At 39.5% G+C, this 20,371-nt stretch overlaps 1 protein-coding gene across 1 annotated transcript; it reads left to right on the forward strand.

The window, feature by feature from the left end:
* Positions 1 to 7,919: 7,919 nt before the first annotated feature.
* On the forward strand, positions 7,920 to 13,699 carry LOC149841832 (putative disease resistance protein At5g47280). The gene is made up of 6 exons (XM_090000533.1): positions 7,920 to 8,547; positions 9,135 to 9,580; positions 11,831 to 12,168; positions 12,264 to 12,270; positions 12,350 to 12,455; positions 12,747 to 13,699. The coding sequence occupies exons 1-6, from the start codon at positions 7,920 to 7,922 to the stop codon at positions 13,697 to 13,699; spliced, it is 2,478 nt and encodes an 825-aa protein (XP_089856659.1).
* The last annotated feature ends 6,672 nt before the right edge of the window (positions 13,700 to 20,371 follow it).

Here is a 20,371-nt window from a genome sequence, read left to right on the forward strand (position 1 = left end):
AACTCGCAGAGCCTGTTTTAGCCCATATTGGGTTATGTTAGGTTACACACATAATGTAAAAACTTCTTGCTTTTAAACCCAAGTAGTTGATCCATATACACCTCTTTCTTGAGATAGCCCTGCAAAAAGGCATTATTAATATCAAGTTGATGCATGACCCAACCTTTACTAACAACAATAGATAGGAAAGTTCTAATGGTCGTGAGTTTTGTAACCGGACTGAAAGTCTCAAAGTAATCAATACTTTCTTGTTGACTGTAACCTTTTGCGATGAGCCTGCCTTTGTATCTGGCAACCAACAATATTATGAGCTTTATTAGGAGGAACAAGAGTCCAAGTGTTATTCTTTATCAAGGCGTCATACGCACACTTCATGGCTTTTTGCCACTTATCATGACCGGCAGCCTCATAGGTGTTTGGTTATGTTTCTTGGACAAGTTCACCTAACAAACCAATACCTAATTCATATATGGAAGCTATAAAAGTGTTGGGTTTTAACGTGCCATCTTGAGACTTGGTTATCATATGATGAGTTCTGGTTACAGGTTCAAGTAACTCAATGGGCTCAAAATGAGGCAGGACTTCAGTAGACTCCTGTTCAGACACTTGTTTGTATAGACTCGCTAACAGGTCCCAATTCACTTACAATTTCAGACTCAAAGATGGGACTTGGCGGACTTGGGAGGATATTAACAAATTCCAATACATTCATCGTTTCCGTGAATAAGAGAGAACCTCTATTCGTGAGTTAGAATAGAGAGATATTATCGCGGACATAGGTTTATACCGAACCACGTTAAATCGTTGTGCATCTGTGCAATTTCTTTGCTGTGTTTTGTTTCCATCATGTGAGTGATGGTTCATTTTAGTGAGTCGTCATTATGCTTAAGGGGTGTAAACATGTCGGGTTTACCGAGACCTGACCCAAATCAAAACCTATAGAGCCCGAGTATGATGATCAACAAGAAGACACGATTAAGACATAGGTCCATAACTAAAGGTCTGATCAATACATGGACCCGAGTATAGTTTGTGAAATTTTATGCCCAACTCGAGTTTCGATTAAGGTACCCACAAATTTTCAATATAAAAATAATAAAAAATATGGTTTTATCGAGTATGATTCATGTAGTTCTTATCGGATCCCGGTATGATTTCTTTAATGGTGGGTCAGATTAGACTTGGGTCCAATCCTGATACTATACCCGAAAATAAGGGCCAGGTCTAGTTTCACAACCCAACCCAACCCGTTGACACCCTTGCTTATGGTGTACTTTTTTCCATAAGTTGAGAATAGAGGGAGTTTTGCTTTCAAAGGTTTTTTTACATCCATACCCTAAGGTCCAAATGTGTTTTTGGGAGTGTTTGTCATTACGAATCTCACTGGATTGAGTATGCAAAAGTGAAAATATGTTGTACCAATCTCTTTTTAGTGGGGTTGTTGGTTGTGGGGTGCTCAAAGGATTGAGAAGGTAAGGTTGTTGATCTTCAATCTTGTATTCCCCCGTTGATCTCTTTATTAATAATGGAATTTTGTTTGCTGGCTTTGCCTGTAGATATAGCCCCTTGTACGTGAACAAAATAAATCTTGGTGTTGTAGTTTGTGCATCTTTTTTTTTTTTTCTTGTTGTTTTGGTTGATTCCGTGTTGTTACAATGGTTTTGAGCAATGGTTTAGCCACAATAGTCAGAACTGATTTTTTGCCCGTTCTAATTTGAAAACAAACAATCTAACTTGGTTCAACCATTTCCCCTTAAACCCTTTAGCTAGCCGCTAGCTGCCAGCTGCTCCTGGAACATGATTATTTGGCCAAATCCTTTTACTACCAAAAGCATCTATATACTATATGTGTTATTTGAGAAAAGAGAGAATTTTCATTGAACCGAGCAGCTAGTGCACGTCACCTTGTGTTAGAAGTTGAAGGTTCAAAACCCAATGGTAAGGGTCTGCCTAACCCCAGCTTGCCTTTCAAAAAAAAAAAAATTCCTAAAGCCAAATTTAAATTCAAGTCCTAGAAAATTGACGGAGCTTTAGAAACGTGTTTGAAGTAAGAGGCTAAATATTAGTGAAAAAAAATATGGTACGAAAATACATGTTGGACAAATAAGGTAGGGATGTAAACGGGTTAGATTTAGTTGAGATATAAGTATATATTACTGAATCCGACCTAATTAATTGGATGTGCCATAGTGGGAGTCCTATCCGGATTCAAACAGGAAAATTGAATATGAATCTGACTCTAGAAATAATAAACAGATTGAAACTGAAAATCTGATTGAAGAGGTTGGTCAGGGTCAGATTGGATTTTGTAACAAACCTGAATTCAACTCCTAATCGTATAGATTTCTAATATGCAAAATTGAATATGATCTGATTTCTTAGTCAGATCCCATTTTTTTGATTTTTACCAAATATGAGTACATAAGTTTGGGCTGGTCAGATATCCGACCCAAACGCAAACAGTTCATATCCCTACAGATACGGTATTGTATACGTATCAAGAGGTAAATCCTTTTAGCCGTCTATTCTGATAAAGTCAGTGTACTTGAAAATCAAGTGGTTGCTATACCATAGAAATTAAATGTTGGGCCACCCATATTCAATATGATCAAAGGCCCAGTGTGCTGATGATTGAATTGGGTGTATGGGTTCCACGCATTAAGTGGACCGTGGACACCACTATTCGCGCAATAATCAAACGCGGCCTAAGTTATCTGGTCAAGTGTGCGGAGCCCCTTGTCCGCTCTCTAATTGGGTATGTTATTACTTGAATGATATTTAAAGTTGGTCAGGTTCAAGCAGATGAGCGGCTACACTTGCCATATTTTTAAATTAAAGAATGTTCCATGCCCCTTTCGTAAAGGTCTGAAATTTTGAAGAGCCAATCGTAAAATTTCCATGCTTTTTAACGTTCACAAGAATCCCTGAATACCAACTCTAACCCGAATCTGATCGGGTTTTGCAGTGCATTACCCAGTTAAGCTGAATGATGGAGCACCACCGTCGGTCACCCATCTCAACAATTCTCAAGATGGAAACCACGCCCGAGAAATGCCAAGATGGGTGTTTGGCAGTGGGCCAGTGGCGCTGCGTATACTGTTAACAATTATTATTTTTTGAATGAAATATAATGTGAACACTTTTATTACACGATCAAGTTGATTATTCCACGACTACTTTTCATGTACTTTTAATTGATTAATGTTCACGCTACCTTTTCTGCCTCTTCTCCAATTTTTTTTTCTCCTTTTTTTTTTTGGCTCGTGATGTGGGCCTTATAAATAGAGCCATACCTAGACGAAGGAAGTTCAATGCACTTATTGATTGGTTCATCCTGAGAGCACAAAGGAATCACTCTGTAGAAAGGAGGTCAGATCTCTCTCTCTCTCTCTCTCTCTCTCTCTCTCTCTCTCTCTCTTAGGCTCTGTTTGAGAGCCGGAGATGGCATTCAATGAGCGTGGCCAAAGGCGTTTGGGAATTTTGTTCAAGGAGATGAGAATGGTGGTAGAGTGGAGGAAACTGGTGGAGATGGGCTATTTTCAATCATGGATGTAGTTGACAACTCCACCTTTATTCTCCGCCCCCATCACTTCTTTCATCTCCTCTCTAACACTGACTCCCATACGAGCTTTAGATTTCGTTTTTCTGCATAAATTTGTGTTTTACACAAAGATTCTGTTTGGAATCTGGAGATGGAGAAGAGAGTAAAGGTGGAAATGATTGATGAGGGTGGATCTCCCCTCTCATCTCCCGAATACGAAATTCCAAATGGCAGGGCGTCTTGGCATTTTCCCGACTCACCTCTCATCTTGGACTCCCAAACAAGGTCGTTGACTGTTGGATCCGTGCAAGCCCCGCAATAACAGGATAGTGATTGGATGCCAAAATCCGTCCAAATTGGACCAGATTATAAACCCAGTCTCCGAAACCCTGCCCAAATTCGGGGATGAAATTGTTCTTGGGATTTCATCGCTAACAAAAAAATCTATACATAATTGGTTGTTTGCATCAGATTTCGTAGAATTTTTTCTGATTTCTGGTTTCAAGACTGTCCAAGTTGTTCGCGAACAGTTGTTACAGAATGAACAGAATCGTTTTGTTTTTCTGTTCGGTGATTTCATGAACAAGCCATCAAAGATGCCCTAAATGTCTTCGTGATCAATTTGGTTTACTTCTTGTTAAGGCACTAGGGGGACTGACGTTAGTTAATTAAAAAAAAATTCATTGAATTTAATTTTATCATGATTGAAATTTTAATTTAAACCTCACGTGGGGACATGTGGTTGCACCAATCCTAATTTATTTAATATGCTGTTGTTATATCATTGCCATCCCACCCTCTTCCGCAAGGTGAAGTAGGAGTTCCATGAGGATAAATATTGCCGGCTAAAGCCAGCGTGGCCAGGTCGTCAATCAAGGTGCGGTTTGTTTGTGTAATAAGCCAAGATAAAAAACATTGAGCATAACTCTTTGTTTTTATAAATTTTACAGCCATCCAAGACAAAAAAAAAATCTACAAAAACCCCTAAAACCTAAAGAAACATTCATTGTTCATGATATTTAAAACATAAAACTAAATTAAAAGCCTAAATCCTATGCAAACATCATTCACATATATATATATATATATATATATATAAGGATATGCGGGACCGGTTCCTGCCCGTCCACACTTCCTGTGTTTGCATGGGTGTGTGAGTCCCACACATTAAGTGGACTGTGGACACCAATGTTATTGATATCAACCTGTATCGGCTGATATGCATTGTATCGGCCAGAATTTTGATACCATTAAGGTTCGATTCAGCTAATTTTGAATAAATGTAAAAAAATACAAAAATATTTTTTAATTATTTTAATAGTTTTAACTAGTGTCACGTTATGATTGGCATGTAAGGTAGGGGTGGCAATTTCTGACACGACCCGCCAACCCGGCTCTTAGGCGGGTTTGGGTTTGGCTATAAACGGTTTCGTGTCATAAACGGGTCGACCCGCTTATTAAACGGGTTGGTTTCTTGTTAGGGGTATGCCAACCCGCCTACCGGGCTGACTCGTTTAATAAACGGGTTAGGCGGGTGGGTCAACCCGTTTACCCGAACCTGACCCACCAACCCGCCTGCCAACCCGACCCATCAACCCGACCCACCAACTTGCCCGGTAACCTGCCAAACCGTTTACCCCACCCAACCCATTTATTAAACGGGTTGGCGGGTCATGTCGGGTTACCCGTTCATTAAATGGTCCGGGTTCGCGTTTGCCACAGCCGACCCGTTTAATAAATGGGTTGGGTTCGGGTTGAGGTATGCTCACCCGCCAATCTGCCAGGTCGACCCTTCAACCCGCCAACCCGACACGATTGCCACCCCTAATGTAAGGTTCAACCAGCCGGCGGCTACTCTTGCCATATTTTTTAATTAAAGAATTTTCCTTGCCCCCTTTCGTTTCTGAAATTTTGAAGGGCCAACCATAGAATTTCCATGCTTTTTAACGTTCACAAGAATCCGATAAGATTAAGTCTGATTACCAATTTGAACCCGAATCTGATCGTGTTTTGCAGTGCAATACCGAGTTAAGACACGACCCATTTACACGATCGGATGTAAAAGAAATTTAGCAAACCCGGTTAACCGAGTTCGGGTGGGCCGGATATCCGAGTGAAACCCGTGCCATTTGCATCCCTAACCGAGTTCTCCAATTTATTTTTTTTATCGTGATGGAATGGGCCGTATACATAGAGCCATGGTGGAAGGAAGAAGGTCAATGCATTGAACGATCGGTTCATCCTGAGAGCACAAAGGAATCGGAGCTTCGAAATCAGAAGAACTCTGTACAAAGGAGGTCAGATCTCTCTCTCACTCTCTGTGTGTGTGTACAAAGGAGGCCAGTTCTTCAATGAAGGTTTAATTAATAACACTTACGGCCACAGGTATTTAGGAATTCTGTTTAGGGAGATGAGAATGGTGTTGAAAGTGGAGAAAGGTGGTGGGGATAATCCATTTTCAATCACTTCCTCGCAAGGTTGTAATTGATAACTCCACCCTTATCTCCCATTTTCTTCTCCACCCCATCACTTCTTTCATCTCCTCTCCAACACCGGCTCCCAAACAGAGCCTTGAAGTTTTTTTTTTTTCTCATAAATTTGTGTTTTACACTAAGATTCTGTTTGGGAGCTGGAGAAGGAGAAGAGTATAAAGGTGGAAATGAGTGATGAGAGTGGATCTCCATTCCCATCTCCCAAATACGGAATTCCTAACGGCAGAGTGTCTTGGGATTTGCCGCCTCACCTCTCATCTCCCCATCTCCACTCTCATCTCCGGCTCCCAAACAAGGTCGTTGACTGTTGGATGCGTGGAAGCCCCGCAATAACAGGATAGTGTTTGGATGCCGAAATCCGTCCAAATTGGACCAGATTATAAACTCAGTCTCAGAAACCCTACCCAAATTCGGGAATGAAATTGTTCTTGGGATTTCATCGCTAACGAAAAAATTACGGGTTTCTGTAAAAAAATGTTTCCTTGAAGACTTGGTAATTTCTAGTAAATAGAAGGAACTACAGAATATATGAAAAGATAAGTATAAAAATAGAACTAGCCCAAAGTTAAAATTGTAATCGGTTGAAAGAAAGTGAAATTTTATGGTGTCCATATTTTGGGTGCGTCCGGTTCAAACCCCATCGCTTTCTCCGGTCAGTCCCCATGTGTTGCGTGGCGCTCGGTGGATTCCTTGGAATTTACTTATCAGGGCACGTTTGTGCCCCCCGAAAAGTTGATGGATTCCACTGAAATACACAGAGAACGAGGCATTTTCATGGGACCTACCAAACGACACAGACGCTGGGATTGTTTTCTCCCAAGGAAAGAACCCAAGAATCAACGTTCTGATTCCCTTTTCCACGGTAGGCGGAGAGGGGGTAATCGGATTCCCTTTCCGCAAACACACCTTTGGGAAAGCGGTCCGAGTGATTCGGGGATCTTAGAAAGATTCCATATCATCAAGATATACTTTTTGGGCGCTCAGAGAATAGGTGCTCCGGGAGCACCCTATTATATATAGATATATAGTCACTATAATAGGAAAACTGAAAATATGAGAACTAATGTGTGAACCTTTAAATTTTATAATTTTTTTTTCTTTTCTCTTGAATCTTACTCTGCTGATGTGATCTACATTCTTGGTTTTATAAAAAACACGCTCTTGAATCATTTGATGCATAAATGAGATATTTTTAAGACTTTAAAACTCATATTTTCATAAACATTCAAGCATTCAAAAATCATATTTTTTTTATCGAAAATACATGATTCAATGGTTGATTCCTAACAAATTCATCATGCAAAGCACACCCGCATGATTAGATTTGCAAAAAAAGCGTTAAAAATGCCCATATTTCCTGTTCTCATGTTTCAGTTTTTATATTCTAGTGATATATATATTTGTGTGAAAAACATGGGCAAACGTCAGGGTTTTCCAAAACCTCTAGTTGAAACTTAAATGGAAGACGTGATGTGGGAGGAGACTTCTTCGGCACGGTCAACCTTGTCGGGCTAGCTAACCCAACACTAATTTCGAGGTTTTACGCTGCTGGCACGGTGACTACTGTAGGTAGGAAAGGCTGAGCCCCGGATATGATTTCTTCAGGTTATATATAAATAAAAAAATAATTCCAATAACGTAAATGAAAATGGAATAGCCTATTATTGGTTCTGAAGTGGATATATTGACCGCTGGAAGCAGGCCGTTCAGATCCCGAATTTGTTGACTGCTTATAAATCACTAGGAGTTACTATTGGGAATTGAAACGTCTCGCTAGCTAACTCGATTCTTTCTTTTTATTTTAAAGAACCAGCTAGCTCGATTCATCCTCGCAAGTCTCTGGTGAAATCAGTTTAGTTGCTTTCACATCCATAAATCCAAGCCTGATGGCAGGGACATTAATTGAAGGAGCAGCACTAGGTGTCCTGTTTCAAGAGTTCACAAATCTTTTGAAAGAGTTAAAAGGTTTTCGAAAACAAGCTGCTAAGCTCAAGAATACAGTGAATATTTTGGAAGGCTATGTTGAAGATGTCACACAATTGGATGAAGAATTGATATACGTCAAGAGTGGGTATTCAATTGCTGAAATACTTAAGGAAAGGCAAAAGATTGAAAAGCTAAGCCTGCTATTGGATCGTGGGAAAGAGTTGGTTGAAAAATGTACCCAAGTGTCGAGATGGAATGTCAGGACGAAGCTCATATATTCCCACAGATTACGTGGGTTGGATGGAGATTTGGTAAGGTTTACCCAATTTGATATGCAGTGTGGGATGTCGAGGGACATCAAAAGGATTAGGGAATATCTGTATGGGGAAAGAAACAGGAGCTCTGATTCTGGTCGTGCTGAGCCGAAGCTTCCACGACGAACTTTTGGTCTGAAGGGGCCGCTAATAGAGGTGAAGAATATGTTGCTTCAGAAAGATGGTTCTGTTTCTGTTATTGGAATCTGTGGTTTCGGAGGATGTGGAAAGACTACTTTAGCACTAAAGCTTTGCGAAGACAAAGAGGTTGAAGGTACAATTTCGTTCAACTTTGATTTTCATAGTTAACATTACTAATGATAATCAATCACCGATACAGGAGAAAATAAGCAAAACCATCGATGCTTGCAGCCAAGTCTTCCTCTCTCAATGACCATGGTGAACAGCCCATGACTATATATGAGCTTTAATTACTTGTAATTATGGAAACAATAAATGACATATTTATTGGTCATACTGCAAAAATATTTATTTAAAAAAAAATTGCTAAGATATTTGTAGGTTTATATTTAAAAAATAAATTGCTAAGTTATTTGTAGGTTTATTAGACACATAAATTTGAGATTAACATGTTAATAATAAGTGCATATATGTCTTGTGAAATTGCATGAGCAGTCAATCATTATTAAGCAGCATCAAGTCATATGAGAAATTTTAGTGTATTTTAGATTATTGACTTTTGCAGCTGTTGGAAAACATAATTACACTTTGCAATCACATGATTAAAAAAAATTGCTTACTATCCATATAAAAGACGATCCATAAAGCAAAATATTTGTTTTTTGCTATCGGAATATACTGCTGACCAGTGACCACCTTCTTCGTCTTACATTTTTGCAGCAGAGTTTGATATTGTTGTTTTGACTATTTCCAAGTCGCCCAATTTGGTAGAGGTGGTTCGGAAACTATGGGGGAAGTTGGTGCCTGAAAAAGACGTGCCTAATTTTGATGACGAGAACGATGCAATTGAGCAGCTAAGAAACGCTGTACAAGACAGAAGAACAAACCAGAAACGCGTTCTGGTAGTTCTTGATGATGTTTGGTCCGAATCCGATCTCGCCAATCTCGTCATCGATAGAGGGGGCTTAATTAAAACCCTGGTCACCTCTAGAAAAAAGTTCCGTAAGTTTCAATGGATTTATCAAGTGCAAGAACTGAAGATGGAGGAAGCCAAGCTGCTCTTGCTTGGCCATGCCCTTTCCCAACATGAAGACCCTGAAGACTTGAATGACGAGCTTCTGTCAAAAGCAAAAGATTTAGGCGTGGATGATGAGCTGGTGGGGAAGGTACGTTATCACTTCTAGTTTAGCAATTAGCATTAGAGAAAAGCCCACAAGGGCTCGGCTCATCTGGTTGGGGTGACTTGTGAATGGTTGACCGGATGTCACAACTTAGAAACCCACGGGTGGCGTCCCTTGCTGCAAGATCGAAGCTGGGTGTACTCTCCGGTGGGCATGGAGGACCTTGTGGGTTTTACCAACCAGAGGGTGATGGGGTATTTTTTTCCTTGGATTATCCAAAAAAAAGAGATTAGCACTGAGAAAAACGCAACCCCATCGTTCACACGTATACCTATGTTAGACCACAAGCTAAACAGGTGTCCAAATCAAACACGGGGAGTGATTAAAATATTAAAAGAAAAAAAAAGTAGAATAAAGTTTTAGAAATTAACATGGGGGTATTCAGAAATCTGTACAATTGACAATGACGTATGTGGTACTCACTTTTGATACCATTTCTTGTTTTGAGAAAAGAAAATATTCTATTTAAGGGCCAACCTTTTAAGACTATGGTTCAAGTGATACCCTATGTCATCCCCCCTAGAAAATATTATGATGCAAGGTGTTTTGATCAAATATAACCTTATACATGGATTCAAAATGGTTGATTGAGTAAGAATTGACCTAGGATCATTTTTTTAAGAAAAATATGTTTTTTAAATTAAAACGTCGAAGCTGGGTGTACTCCCGGGTGGGCATGAGGACCTTAAGGGTTTTACCAACCGGAGAGTGATGGGGTATTTTTTTTCCTTGGATTAAAAAAAGATTGGCACTGAGAAAAATGCAACCCCATCGTTCACACGTATAACTATGTTAGACCACAAGCTAAACAGCCCCTCCTCAATCCTCACCTAGGTGTCCCCCAAATCAAACATGGGGAGTGATTAAAACTTTGGAGAAAAAAAAAATAGAGTAGAATAAAGTTTTAGAAATGAACATGGGGTATTCAGAACTCTGTACAATTGACAACGACTTAGTTGGTACTCACTTTTGACACTATTTCTTGTTTTGAGAAAAGAAAAAATTCTATTTAGGGCCACTATGGTTCAATTCATCCACTATGTCATCCCCCATCTTCATACCTTTACAAAATATTATGATGCAGGTTGTTTTGATCAAGTATAACCTTATAGATGGATTCAACAAGAATTGACCTAGGATCAATTTTTTTAAGAAAAATATCTATGGAGCCGGATTTCATAAAAATGTGTACATAGAAAGATATGGATGACATAGGGGATGAGTGGATCCGATTTAACCTTTTGCCCTTAATATGAAAAAATGAACCCTACATTTTTTAAATTCCTATATGGGGCATAGGTTTCCGGACTTATGATTTAACCTGAACTAATATTATCAGATATCGTCCAGTATCGACCATCATGTCGGATACGCATCATGTCGGCAGAAAATCGATACGTTGCAAACATGAATCAGCTATTTTTTAATAAATGTAAAAAATACCAAAAATAAATTTTAATATTAATTTAAAATTATTTTAATGGTTTTAAAACGTGTTACTTTATGATTGACACATAATAATTTAGTATTATTTTTACTCCGATACATAATGATTCACTTATCGGTATGGTATGGGCCGATACAGCTGAATTCGGTGGCCAAACGATCCAGGGCCGATACCATTACTGACAACATTGACGTGAATGAACACGTACGGTAAAGGTAAGCATTTTCAGGAAAACAAGAAGTAGCAGCATAAACGGTTTTGATTCAGGTCCAATGGAGCCAATACCGGATCCAATTAATCAGATATTCACTAAATGGAGTCAGATTTGGATGGAGAAAAGCTCATAGAAGATCTGTTTTTTTTTTTTACACCGAATCAGAATTTGATGTCCATCAAATCCAGATATCCATCAGATTTGATAGCAAAATACCAAAAATATTCAAATCCAATAATAATCAAATATGGTTTTGGCTTACCGAATTCAACTAAATGGACTTAGATTTGGTGGATATCAAATAAAATCTGATCCGTTGGGATCCCTAAACAGAGGCCCATATTAGGAATTTCGTGCTTCCATATTACCAGTTAATCTGAAAGTGATGATGCCTGGGTAAGAAGGTTTAGTTATTGGGGCTCCACTTGTCCACCTTGTGATGGGACGTTGCAGGTTCACCCCCACGCACTCACCACACACATACACACACACACACAAAAAAAAAAAAAAGACTTGATTATTGACCATGTACGTTTTTACCAAAATGATAAAGCATTCTACTATTCATTTGCAGATAGTGAAGTGTTGCAAAGGTCACCCCCTTGCATTAAAACTGATAGGGACCTCATTGCGGTGGAAAAACGAAACAAAGTGGAAAGAAGCAGCAGAGAAACTTGAGCAACTGGGCCACACTGAAATCCTCGAGCTCTTGGCCATCAGCTTACGTGATCTGAGTGAAGAAACGGTCGAATGTTTTAAGGACTTGGGTTCCTTTCCGGAGGACGAAAAGATCCCTGCTGCTTCTGTCATTGATATGTGGGTTGAAACCCGTGACCTAAGTGAGGATGGAGCCTTTTATGTTCTCGCTGAGCTTTCCGGCAACAATCTTGTTACTCTTTTCCGGAGAAGAGGGTATGATAGCTAGTGACTGATGTGCTTCCCATACAATGTGCTCACATTTGCATTACTTCTCACCACTGATAAGTTTCTTTTCAATGTTCCACTAGGAATGAGGTTAGAGTCAAAGATAGGAACTACAGCGACCTCTATGTGATTCAGCATGATCTGCTGAGAGAATTGGCAATCCACATAGGCCGTAATACTAGGCTCATCATGGACAAGAAAGAATCAGGTCTTCCTGAGATTTGGAAGAAAAAAAAAGAACACAGTCCAAGCTCAGATTGTTTCCATACATACTGGTAAACAACACATGTCAATTCACACTTTTCTTTTTCTTTTTGATGACGAGGAACCCTCGCCGAGAACTGGGTCACGTATAATGGGCATGCCCTCCTATGTGGCAAAACCCCAGGTGAAGTCACCAATACCCTGTGGGAGTCTAACCTGGGACGAAGGGGTCAACACCTTCTCTCCAGGGCCGCTGCCACTCGAGCCACCAGGGTGGGTGTATGTCAATTCGCACCTGTAGTGATTAAAACTTTCTCGCATCTCTTTTTCATGAAAAGTAACTTTGTTTGATCTGTTTGTAGGTGAGATGAAACGCGAGGACTGGTTCAAAGTGACACTTCCTCGTGCAAAAGTCCTCATATTGAATTTCTCAGCTGATTCTTATTGTTTACCTCCGTTTTTGAAGAGAATGGAGAAACTGAAGGTTCTCATCATCGCAAATCACAGTGCACAGCCTTCAAAACTAAGTGGGTTGCCTCCACTGGGCTCCCTAAAGAACCTCAGAAGGGTCAGGTTTGAAAAGATATCAGTCCCTAATTTATCTACTGCAACAGTGCGATTGCCAGAAGCGGCAACATTTCAGTTTCGAAGAAATCTGCTTCCGAAGTGCTTTGTTCCCAGATCAAAGAACACTCGGTTAGAACCATTGCAAAACCTGGAGAAGCTATCAATGGTGTCTTGTTTGTTTAACCAAGTCGACAACAGTTCTCCATTTGATATCCCAACCATCTTTCCTAAATTGACAGAAATCGAAGCAAACTACTGCAATGGTTTGGAGAAATTACCACCTGGAATTTGTGAGGTCACCAATCTAAAGAAGCTTAAGATAACAAAATGTCCTGATCTGGATGAGTTGCCACACACAGTTGATAAATTGACTAAATTGGAGGTCCTAAGCTTGCACGCATGTTCAGCGCTGAAATACCTGCCAAGCTCAATATGCACACTCCAAAACTTGAGATTTTTGGATATTTCTGACTGTATGCAAATTGAGGAACTCCCCGAAGAATTTGGCAATCTTTGTGGCTTGGAGAAGATCGACATGAGAGGGTGCGCAGGTCTGGAACCGCTCCCTGATTCAGTAGAAAAGATGAAAGGTCTCACTGAGGTTGTCTGTGATGAGGTTACTTCTCGCCTCTGGGAGCGTTTCCAAACTTCTCTCAACAGTTTAAGGTTTGATGTGCGCAAAGAGGAACCGACATTGAATTTTCTGGAATACTCGTCTGCTTTACTGCTTGATGAATACACTTGTTAATTCTTGAACTCATTGTGAGCGTGAAAAATTCTGCTGGTTCTTCATCCTGTATTTGCTTCTTTTTCATTTTGGAAGGCACTTTGGGGATTGACTTAGTTTCCATGAAGATAGGGCAATTTGTTTGTGTTGAATAACAACAATGTTAGCTGTCAGCAGCTCTGCCCGTTCTCATTCAATCATCTCTCTCTTGGCTAGATCAAGTTGGGGCATGGATTATGGCAAGGCTGCCCTCTCTGGGCTTTGATGCTCAATGTCGTTGCTGAGAGTCTCGTGGTGTTGCTTAAGCATGTTGCGAAGAAGGGCATGATAGAGCCTTTAGATGTTTCTGATTTTTCGAACTATATTCTTATTTATGCTAATGATATGATTATTTTTGGATGAGCAAACGTGCAACAAATGTTTAGATTCAAACTTATTCTCCAGTTCTTTCTCTCTATTTCTGGGTTTCTCTAAATAATAGCAAATGCTCTCTTACTATATATGTTCAATGTTGAGTCTTCTATGCTTGTAGCAGGACAACGAATTTTTAATTGAGCAATCTCTGAGTTGTTGATGACGTAATTGGGTCTGTCATTACAAGTGAAGCCCCTCTCTTCCTTTGTTTGGGCTTCAACTATTCAAAAAGTAAAAAACAAGTTTTTTCCGTGCCAGACATCTTTATCTCTCCATTATTGGTCGTTTGACTTTAACAAGACATGTTCTTTCCTCTATCCCGTATTTCTTCATGTCAATGTTCATGATGCTTGCGGGTGTGGAGAAGCATTTTTGTCATTTAATGATAGATTTCCTTTGGTCTGGGTGTCAACTTCAGGGTAAGCGCTTTTTGGTTGGTTGGTGAACGATGGTATTACCTAAGCGTATGGCTGACTTAGGTGTTTTTATGCTCAGACAGAGGAGTATTGCTCTTATGGCCAAGCAATGTTGGTTGGTCGATCAACCGAGTTCTCCATGTGCTCGTTTGCTTCATGATAAATGTGGTGCTCCTGATTTATTTTTTTTTCGTCATGGAACTCGGGGGTTGGCGATCTCACACTTGCGAAGCATGTGGCTGACAACCTTATTGTTCTTCAGAGATAAAATTGGGGATGCAAAAAATTATGATCAGTGGTCGCAATGGGCGGTTGCGCCAAATGGTTTGTTCCATACCCACAAAGTATATAGATTGTTACTCCCACCAGGGGCTGGTTGGTTTCCTGATTTCGTGTTATGGGCTAAGGGCTCTTCCCCAAGATCTCAAGTCTTGGCTTGGTTAATTTTGCATGATAGGGTTCAAACTCACAATTATTTAAAGAAGTTGGGTTTTTAGTTTCCTAGTTGGTGTGCGCTTTGTCAAGCTGTTGAAGAAACTACCTTTCATTTATTCTGGTTATGCCCAATCTTTGTGGTCATTTTTAAATGGATATGGAGATCGCTGGACTTGATTGTCAAAGAGTAGTCTTTCACGCTTGATCTTCTCTTGGGCCCTGCTCGGATTAGACAATGCAAGTGGTGGAGGCTGATATGGAAGACATGGTTGCTTACTACTTGGTGGTTTGCTTGGATGGCATGCAATGATGCTATTTTTCGACAAATTTTGCTCATCCTTAGTAATCTTGTCCAAAAAAACCTCGTGGATGTTTATGCGATTTTTGTATGCATCTTCAAGGCCTCCCCTTCCCTCTGATCAACGTTCACTCATCGATGGTGCCTTCTAGTCCAGCGGATCCTGGTTGAGCTTGGCTTTGTTGTATGTTCCCATCTGTTTGTAGTTTCTTTTTCTTTAGCTTCTTATTTTTCTATTTATGTTTTCTATCTAGTTCGGTTCATGGGTTCAACATTTTGTTGATCTTCATGAGTGGTAATATTGATTTTCTTTCGACTCTCTCTAGCTTCTGAAAATGTCTAGATGATTATGTCTATTATATGATGATTTTTCATAACATACCGATGAAGTCTGGTCTGCCAATAGGTACACACTTGTTAATGATAGAGGGGATTTTCTTGGGGAGGAACTTCCACAATTGTAATGTGAGCAAAAGCTGTAAGAAATGCACTCTAAAAAATCTCTCTTTTGATTCATGGAAATGGCGTACATCATTGATTAGAAAACTTTGTTCTGACCAACAAAATCAATACTTTTAGAAAGAAAATAAAAGTGGGGAAGAAGATCCATTGTCCATTAGAACAATGCCCTTTCTTTTGTAAACTATGCATTCTTTTCTGAGGAAATTCATCAACAAAATAGAATGCAAATGTGTTTGCTGATCTGATTCATATACTGTCAGACTCTAGTTTGGGTTCAAACTCGCTTTTGGATCGATGATATTCTATCGGGTATATGTTCTAGGTCAGATCAAATCTGATCCCCTTCATTTTATGTATAGATACAAGTTTTTAACCATTTTTTACTAGACCTAATACTACCATATGAAAATTCAATTCTGATCAAAATCTACTTTATCAAATATGTTTCTAAGTAAGATCCAAATTTGGATTTGAATTTAGACTAACATGATACCGCCCCTATATTTTAAGACAGAGACATGCACTCTTTTCCACAGGCTAGGGGTGCAAACATGTCGGATTCGGGCTAGATCCTTCAGATACAAATACAAATTGTAAACAATAGATCTGAATCTAGATCCATATTTGAATTAGATCCAAGGAGGTTAGATTGAATCTGAATCTCAAATGCATGTTGTAATATTGGATCCAGAAAAAATAGAATAAAACATGCTATTTACATGTAAAAAATGCATTTCAGTAGGATTTTGATTCGGATCAACCTTAGATCCTGATTAAAATGCTGATTTGAATCTAACCCAAATCCGAAAGTGATCTGATTGAACACGTCCAAAACCAATTCTAATCCACATTCAAATTTTACTTAAAAGAACCCTATCCTAAAAATTCTGTCAAATTCAAATAGGATATCCAACCATATCTTATCCATTTGTAGCCCTACCTCTGGCCCTGTCCCATCCTTGGTAATACCTCAACATACCCTTCAATTGTTGCTTGCTATCTGAGGGTGGATTGTGATTGCACAAAGACGTGCTGCTCCAACTTTGCTGGGTGAGCCAATGTGGCTCGATCCCTATGACTGGTGCAACTTCCTCGAGTAGAAAAAATACTCTGGCCAAGTGCACTCTTTCATTTTCCCTTTTATTAAAGCTTTGTTTGGGAGTCGTGAATTGGTGGCGTTTTGTCGTTGCTCATGGTGCACTCGTGCTCTTTGTTGTTTGGGAGTAATGGTGTTATCAAAGCGCTGCAAGGTGATTGGAGTTGGCACCCCCTAACACCACATTTCAACACCTTGCAAGCTAATTACGTGGATGATATTATTGTGACCAGTAACTCTACTTCTCACATTCGGTCTCTCATATCTTATATGGGGCATGAGTTTGCCCTAAAGGATTTGTGTCTACTATATTTCTTTCTCGGCATTGAGGTTCTTTCTCTTTTCACTGGTTTGTTGTTATGCCAACACAAGTATATTCTAGATCTTCTTTATCGATCCAACATGCTTGCCGCCAAACCCATTGCTTCACCAATGGCGACCAGTCTTTCTTTGTCTGCCTTCAGTGAAACTGCTTTTGAAGACCCTACTTTATATTGCAACATTGTGGGCGCCTTGCAATACATCACCTTGACTCGACCATATGTGTCCTTTGCTATGAACAAAGTGTGTCAGTTCATGCATCGCCCCACTCATGATCATTGGCAGGTCATCAAGCATATTCTTCGCTACCTCAAGTCCACGATTTTCTATGGATTGCTTATGACTCGGTCCACTAATTTTGACCTCTCTGTGTTCACATATTCGGATTGGGCCGGTTGCCCTGACGATCACAATTATACTAGTGGAGATGTTGTGTTCATTGGTCCTAATTTGGTTTCTTGGAGCTCTAAGAAACAACATATTGTCTTTCGCTCAAGCAACGAAGCTGAGTATCGTGCTCTCTCTAACTCTACTGTTGAAGTTACTTGGGTTGGATATCTTCTGCGTGAACTCGGTTTCACTAGTTCTTTGCCTATCATATGGTGTGACAACATCGGTGCCACGTACCTTGCTTCTCATCCAGTGTTTCATTCTCGCACGAAACATATCGAAATAGATGTTCATTTTGTTCGTGACAAAGTTGCCAAGGAGTTTCAAGTTCAATATTTACATACTCATGATCAATTGACTGATTTGTTCACTTAGCCCTTTTCGTCTCAGTGATTCTCGTTTCTGCAGTTCAAACTCAATGTGCATGAAGACCCATTGAGTTTGTGGGGGGGGGGGGCTGTTAGAGTTACGATTCTAGAGAGTTCCACCAGAGTCCAGTTGAGAGAAATGACTTCTAAGAGTCCTGATGAAGAACAAGATAAAGCAAATGTCCTCCTTGAAGATCACAATAATTCAGTTTAGAGAAGAATGCACAAATTGTCTAGTGTAGAGATGATTTTATCAAAACTGAGTGATGAGGATGCTAAAACATTGGATAAGACTAGGACTCCTTATCCTCATATCATGTTAGCTATGTTGGACTCTCAATGTAACACATATAAAGATAATAAGAGAGAACCTCTATTCGTGAGTTAGAATAGAGAGATATTATCGTGGACAAAGGTTTATACCGAACCACGTTAAATCATTATGCATCTGTGCAATTTCTTTGCGCTGTTTTATTTTCATCGTGGGTGCTGGTCCATTTTAGTGAGTCGTCATTATGCTTAACGGGTGTAAACAAGTCGGGTTGACCCAAATCAAACCCTATAGAGTCGGAGTAAGGTGATAAACAAGAAGACCTGAAGGTTTGATTAATACATGAACTCGGGTATAGTTTGTGAAATTTTATACTCGACCTGAGTTCCGATTAAGACCTACAATTTTTCAATGTAAAAATGATAGAAAAATATGGTTTTGCTGGGTTTGGTTCATGTAGTTCTTATCGGTCCCGGTATGGTTTCTCTAATGATGGGTCAGATTAGACTCGGGTCCGAACTGGTACCATACCCAAAATAGGGGCCAAGTCTGGTTTCACCTGGGTCTGAACCAAACCCGACCGTTGACACCCCTGCTTATGGGTAACACTTTTCACAAGTTAAGAATAGGGGGAATTTTGCTTTAAAAGGTTTTTTTACATCCATACCCTAAGGTCCAAATGTGTTTTTGGGAGTGTTTGTCATCACAAATCTTACTGGATTGAGTATGCAAAAGTGAAAACATGTTGTAGCAATCTCTTTTTAGTGGGGTTGTTGGTTGTGGGGTGTTGGGTGCTCAAAGGATTGAGAAGGTAAGGTTGATCTTCAATTTTGTATTCCCCGGTTGATCTCTTTATTAATAATGCAATTTTGCTTGCTGGATTTGCCTGTAGATGTAGCCCGTTGTGCGTGAACAAAATAAATCTTGGTGCTGTAGTTTGTGCCATCTTTTTTTTTTCTTGTTGTTTTTGTTGGTTCCGTGTTGTTAGAATGGATTTGAGTGGTTTAGCCACAATAGTCAGAATTGATTTTTTGCCCGTTATAATTAATTTGAAAACAAACAACCTAACTTGGTTCAACCATTTCTCCTTAAACCCTTTAGCTAGCTGCTCCTGGAACATGATTATTCGGCCATATCCTTTTGATATGGATTTTCATTGAACCGAGCAGCTAGTGCACGTCACCTTGGGTTGAGACGTTGCAGGTTCAAAACCCAATGGTATAGTTGTATAACTGGTAGGGATCTGCCTAACCCCAGCTTGCCTTTCAAAAAAAAAAAATAACGCCAAATTAAAATTCAAGTCCTATAAAATTTACGGATAAACGTGTTTGATGTAAGAGGCTAAATATTAGTGAAAAAAATGGTTAGAAACTACATGGTGGACAAACAAGGTAGGGATGTAAACGGGTTACAGATATAAGTATTACTGAATCCGACCTAATTAATTGGATGTGCCATAGTGGGAGTCCTATCCGGATTCAAACAGGAAAATTGAATATGAATCTGACTCTCCAAATAATAAACAGATTGAAACTGAAAATCTGATTAAAGAGGTAGGTCTGGGTCAGGTCAGATTGGATTGTGTAACAAACCTGAATTCAACTCCTAATCTGATTGATTTCTAATATGTAAAACTGAATATGATCCGATTTTTTAGTCAGATCTGATTTTTTTTTTTACCAAATATGACTACATAAGTTTGGGCTTGTCAGATATCCGACCCAAACGCAAACAGTTCATATCCCTACAGATAACGTATTGTATACGTGTGAAGAGGTAAATCCTTTTAGCCGTCTACTCTGACCAAGTCAGTGTACTTGAAAATTAAATGTTGGGCCACCCATGTTCAATATGATCAAAGGCCCAGCGTGATGGTGATTGAATTGAGTCAGAGTGGTGGTTGTTCCCTGTCCCACATCCATTGAATTTTAGACAGTGATGCATTTACCTTTTTTTTCTCTCTTTAGAAAGAAAAAAAAGGAACATCCATTTGAACCGCCTCCGATACAATTATTCCAAATATGAAGATAAAAAGAAAGAAGGGAAAGAAAAGAACCGCCTCCAATAAAAATAAATAAATTTTCGTTAACTCACAACCACCCTAATATTAATACGGTACCTATGAACTCATATTTATTATCAAAGTTTTCTACTCAACAAGAAATATATATGTCCTTTTCCAACGAGAAAAGACTTACATGGCTCTAAGTGTTGCGATCGGG

Source organism: Nuphar pumila, chromosome 3 (assembly GCF_984573655.1).
Source record: "Nuphar pumila chromosome 3, dmNupPumi1.hap1.1, whole genome shotgun sequence".
In the NCBI taxonomy this organism is placed as follows: domain Eukaryota; kingdom Viridiplantae; phylum Streptophyta; class Magnoliopsida; order Nymphaeales; family Nymphaeaceae; genus Nuphar; species Nuphar pumila.

Excerpts from the sequence above, each read along its gene's own strand:
- LOC149841832 (XM_090000533.1), top strand. The coding sequence starts at position 7,920 with ATGGCAGGGACATTAATTGAAGGAGCAGCACTAGGTGTCCTGTTTCAA. Across the intron at positions 8,548-9,134 it reads CGAAGACAAAGAGGTTGAAG|CAGAGTTTGATATTGTTGTT; the intron begins GTACAATTTCGT and ends ACATTTTTGCAG. Across the intron at positions 9,581-11,830 it reads ATGATGAGCTGGTGGGGAAG|ATAGTGAAGTGTTGCAAAGG; the intron begins GTACGTTATCAC and ends ATTCATTTGCAG.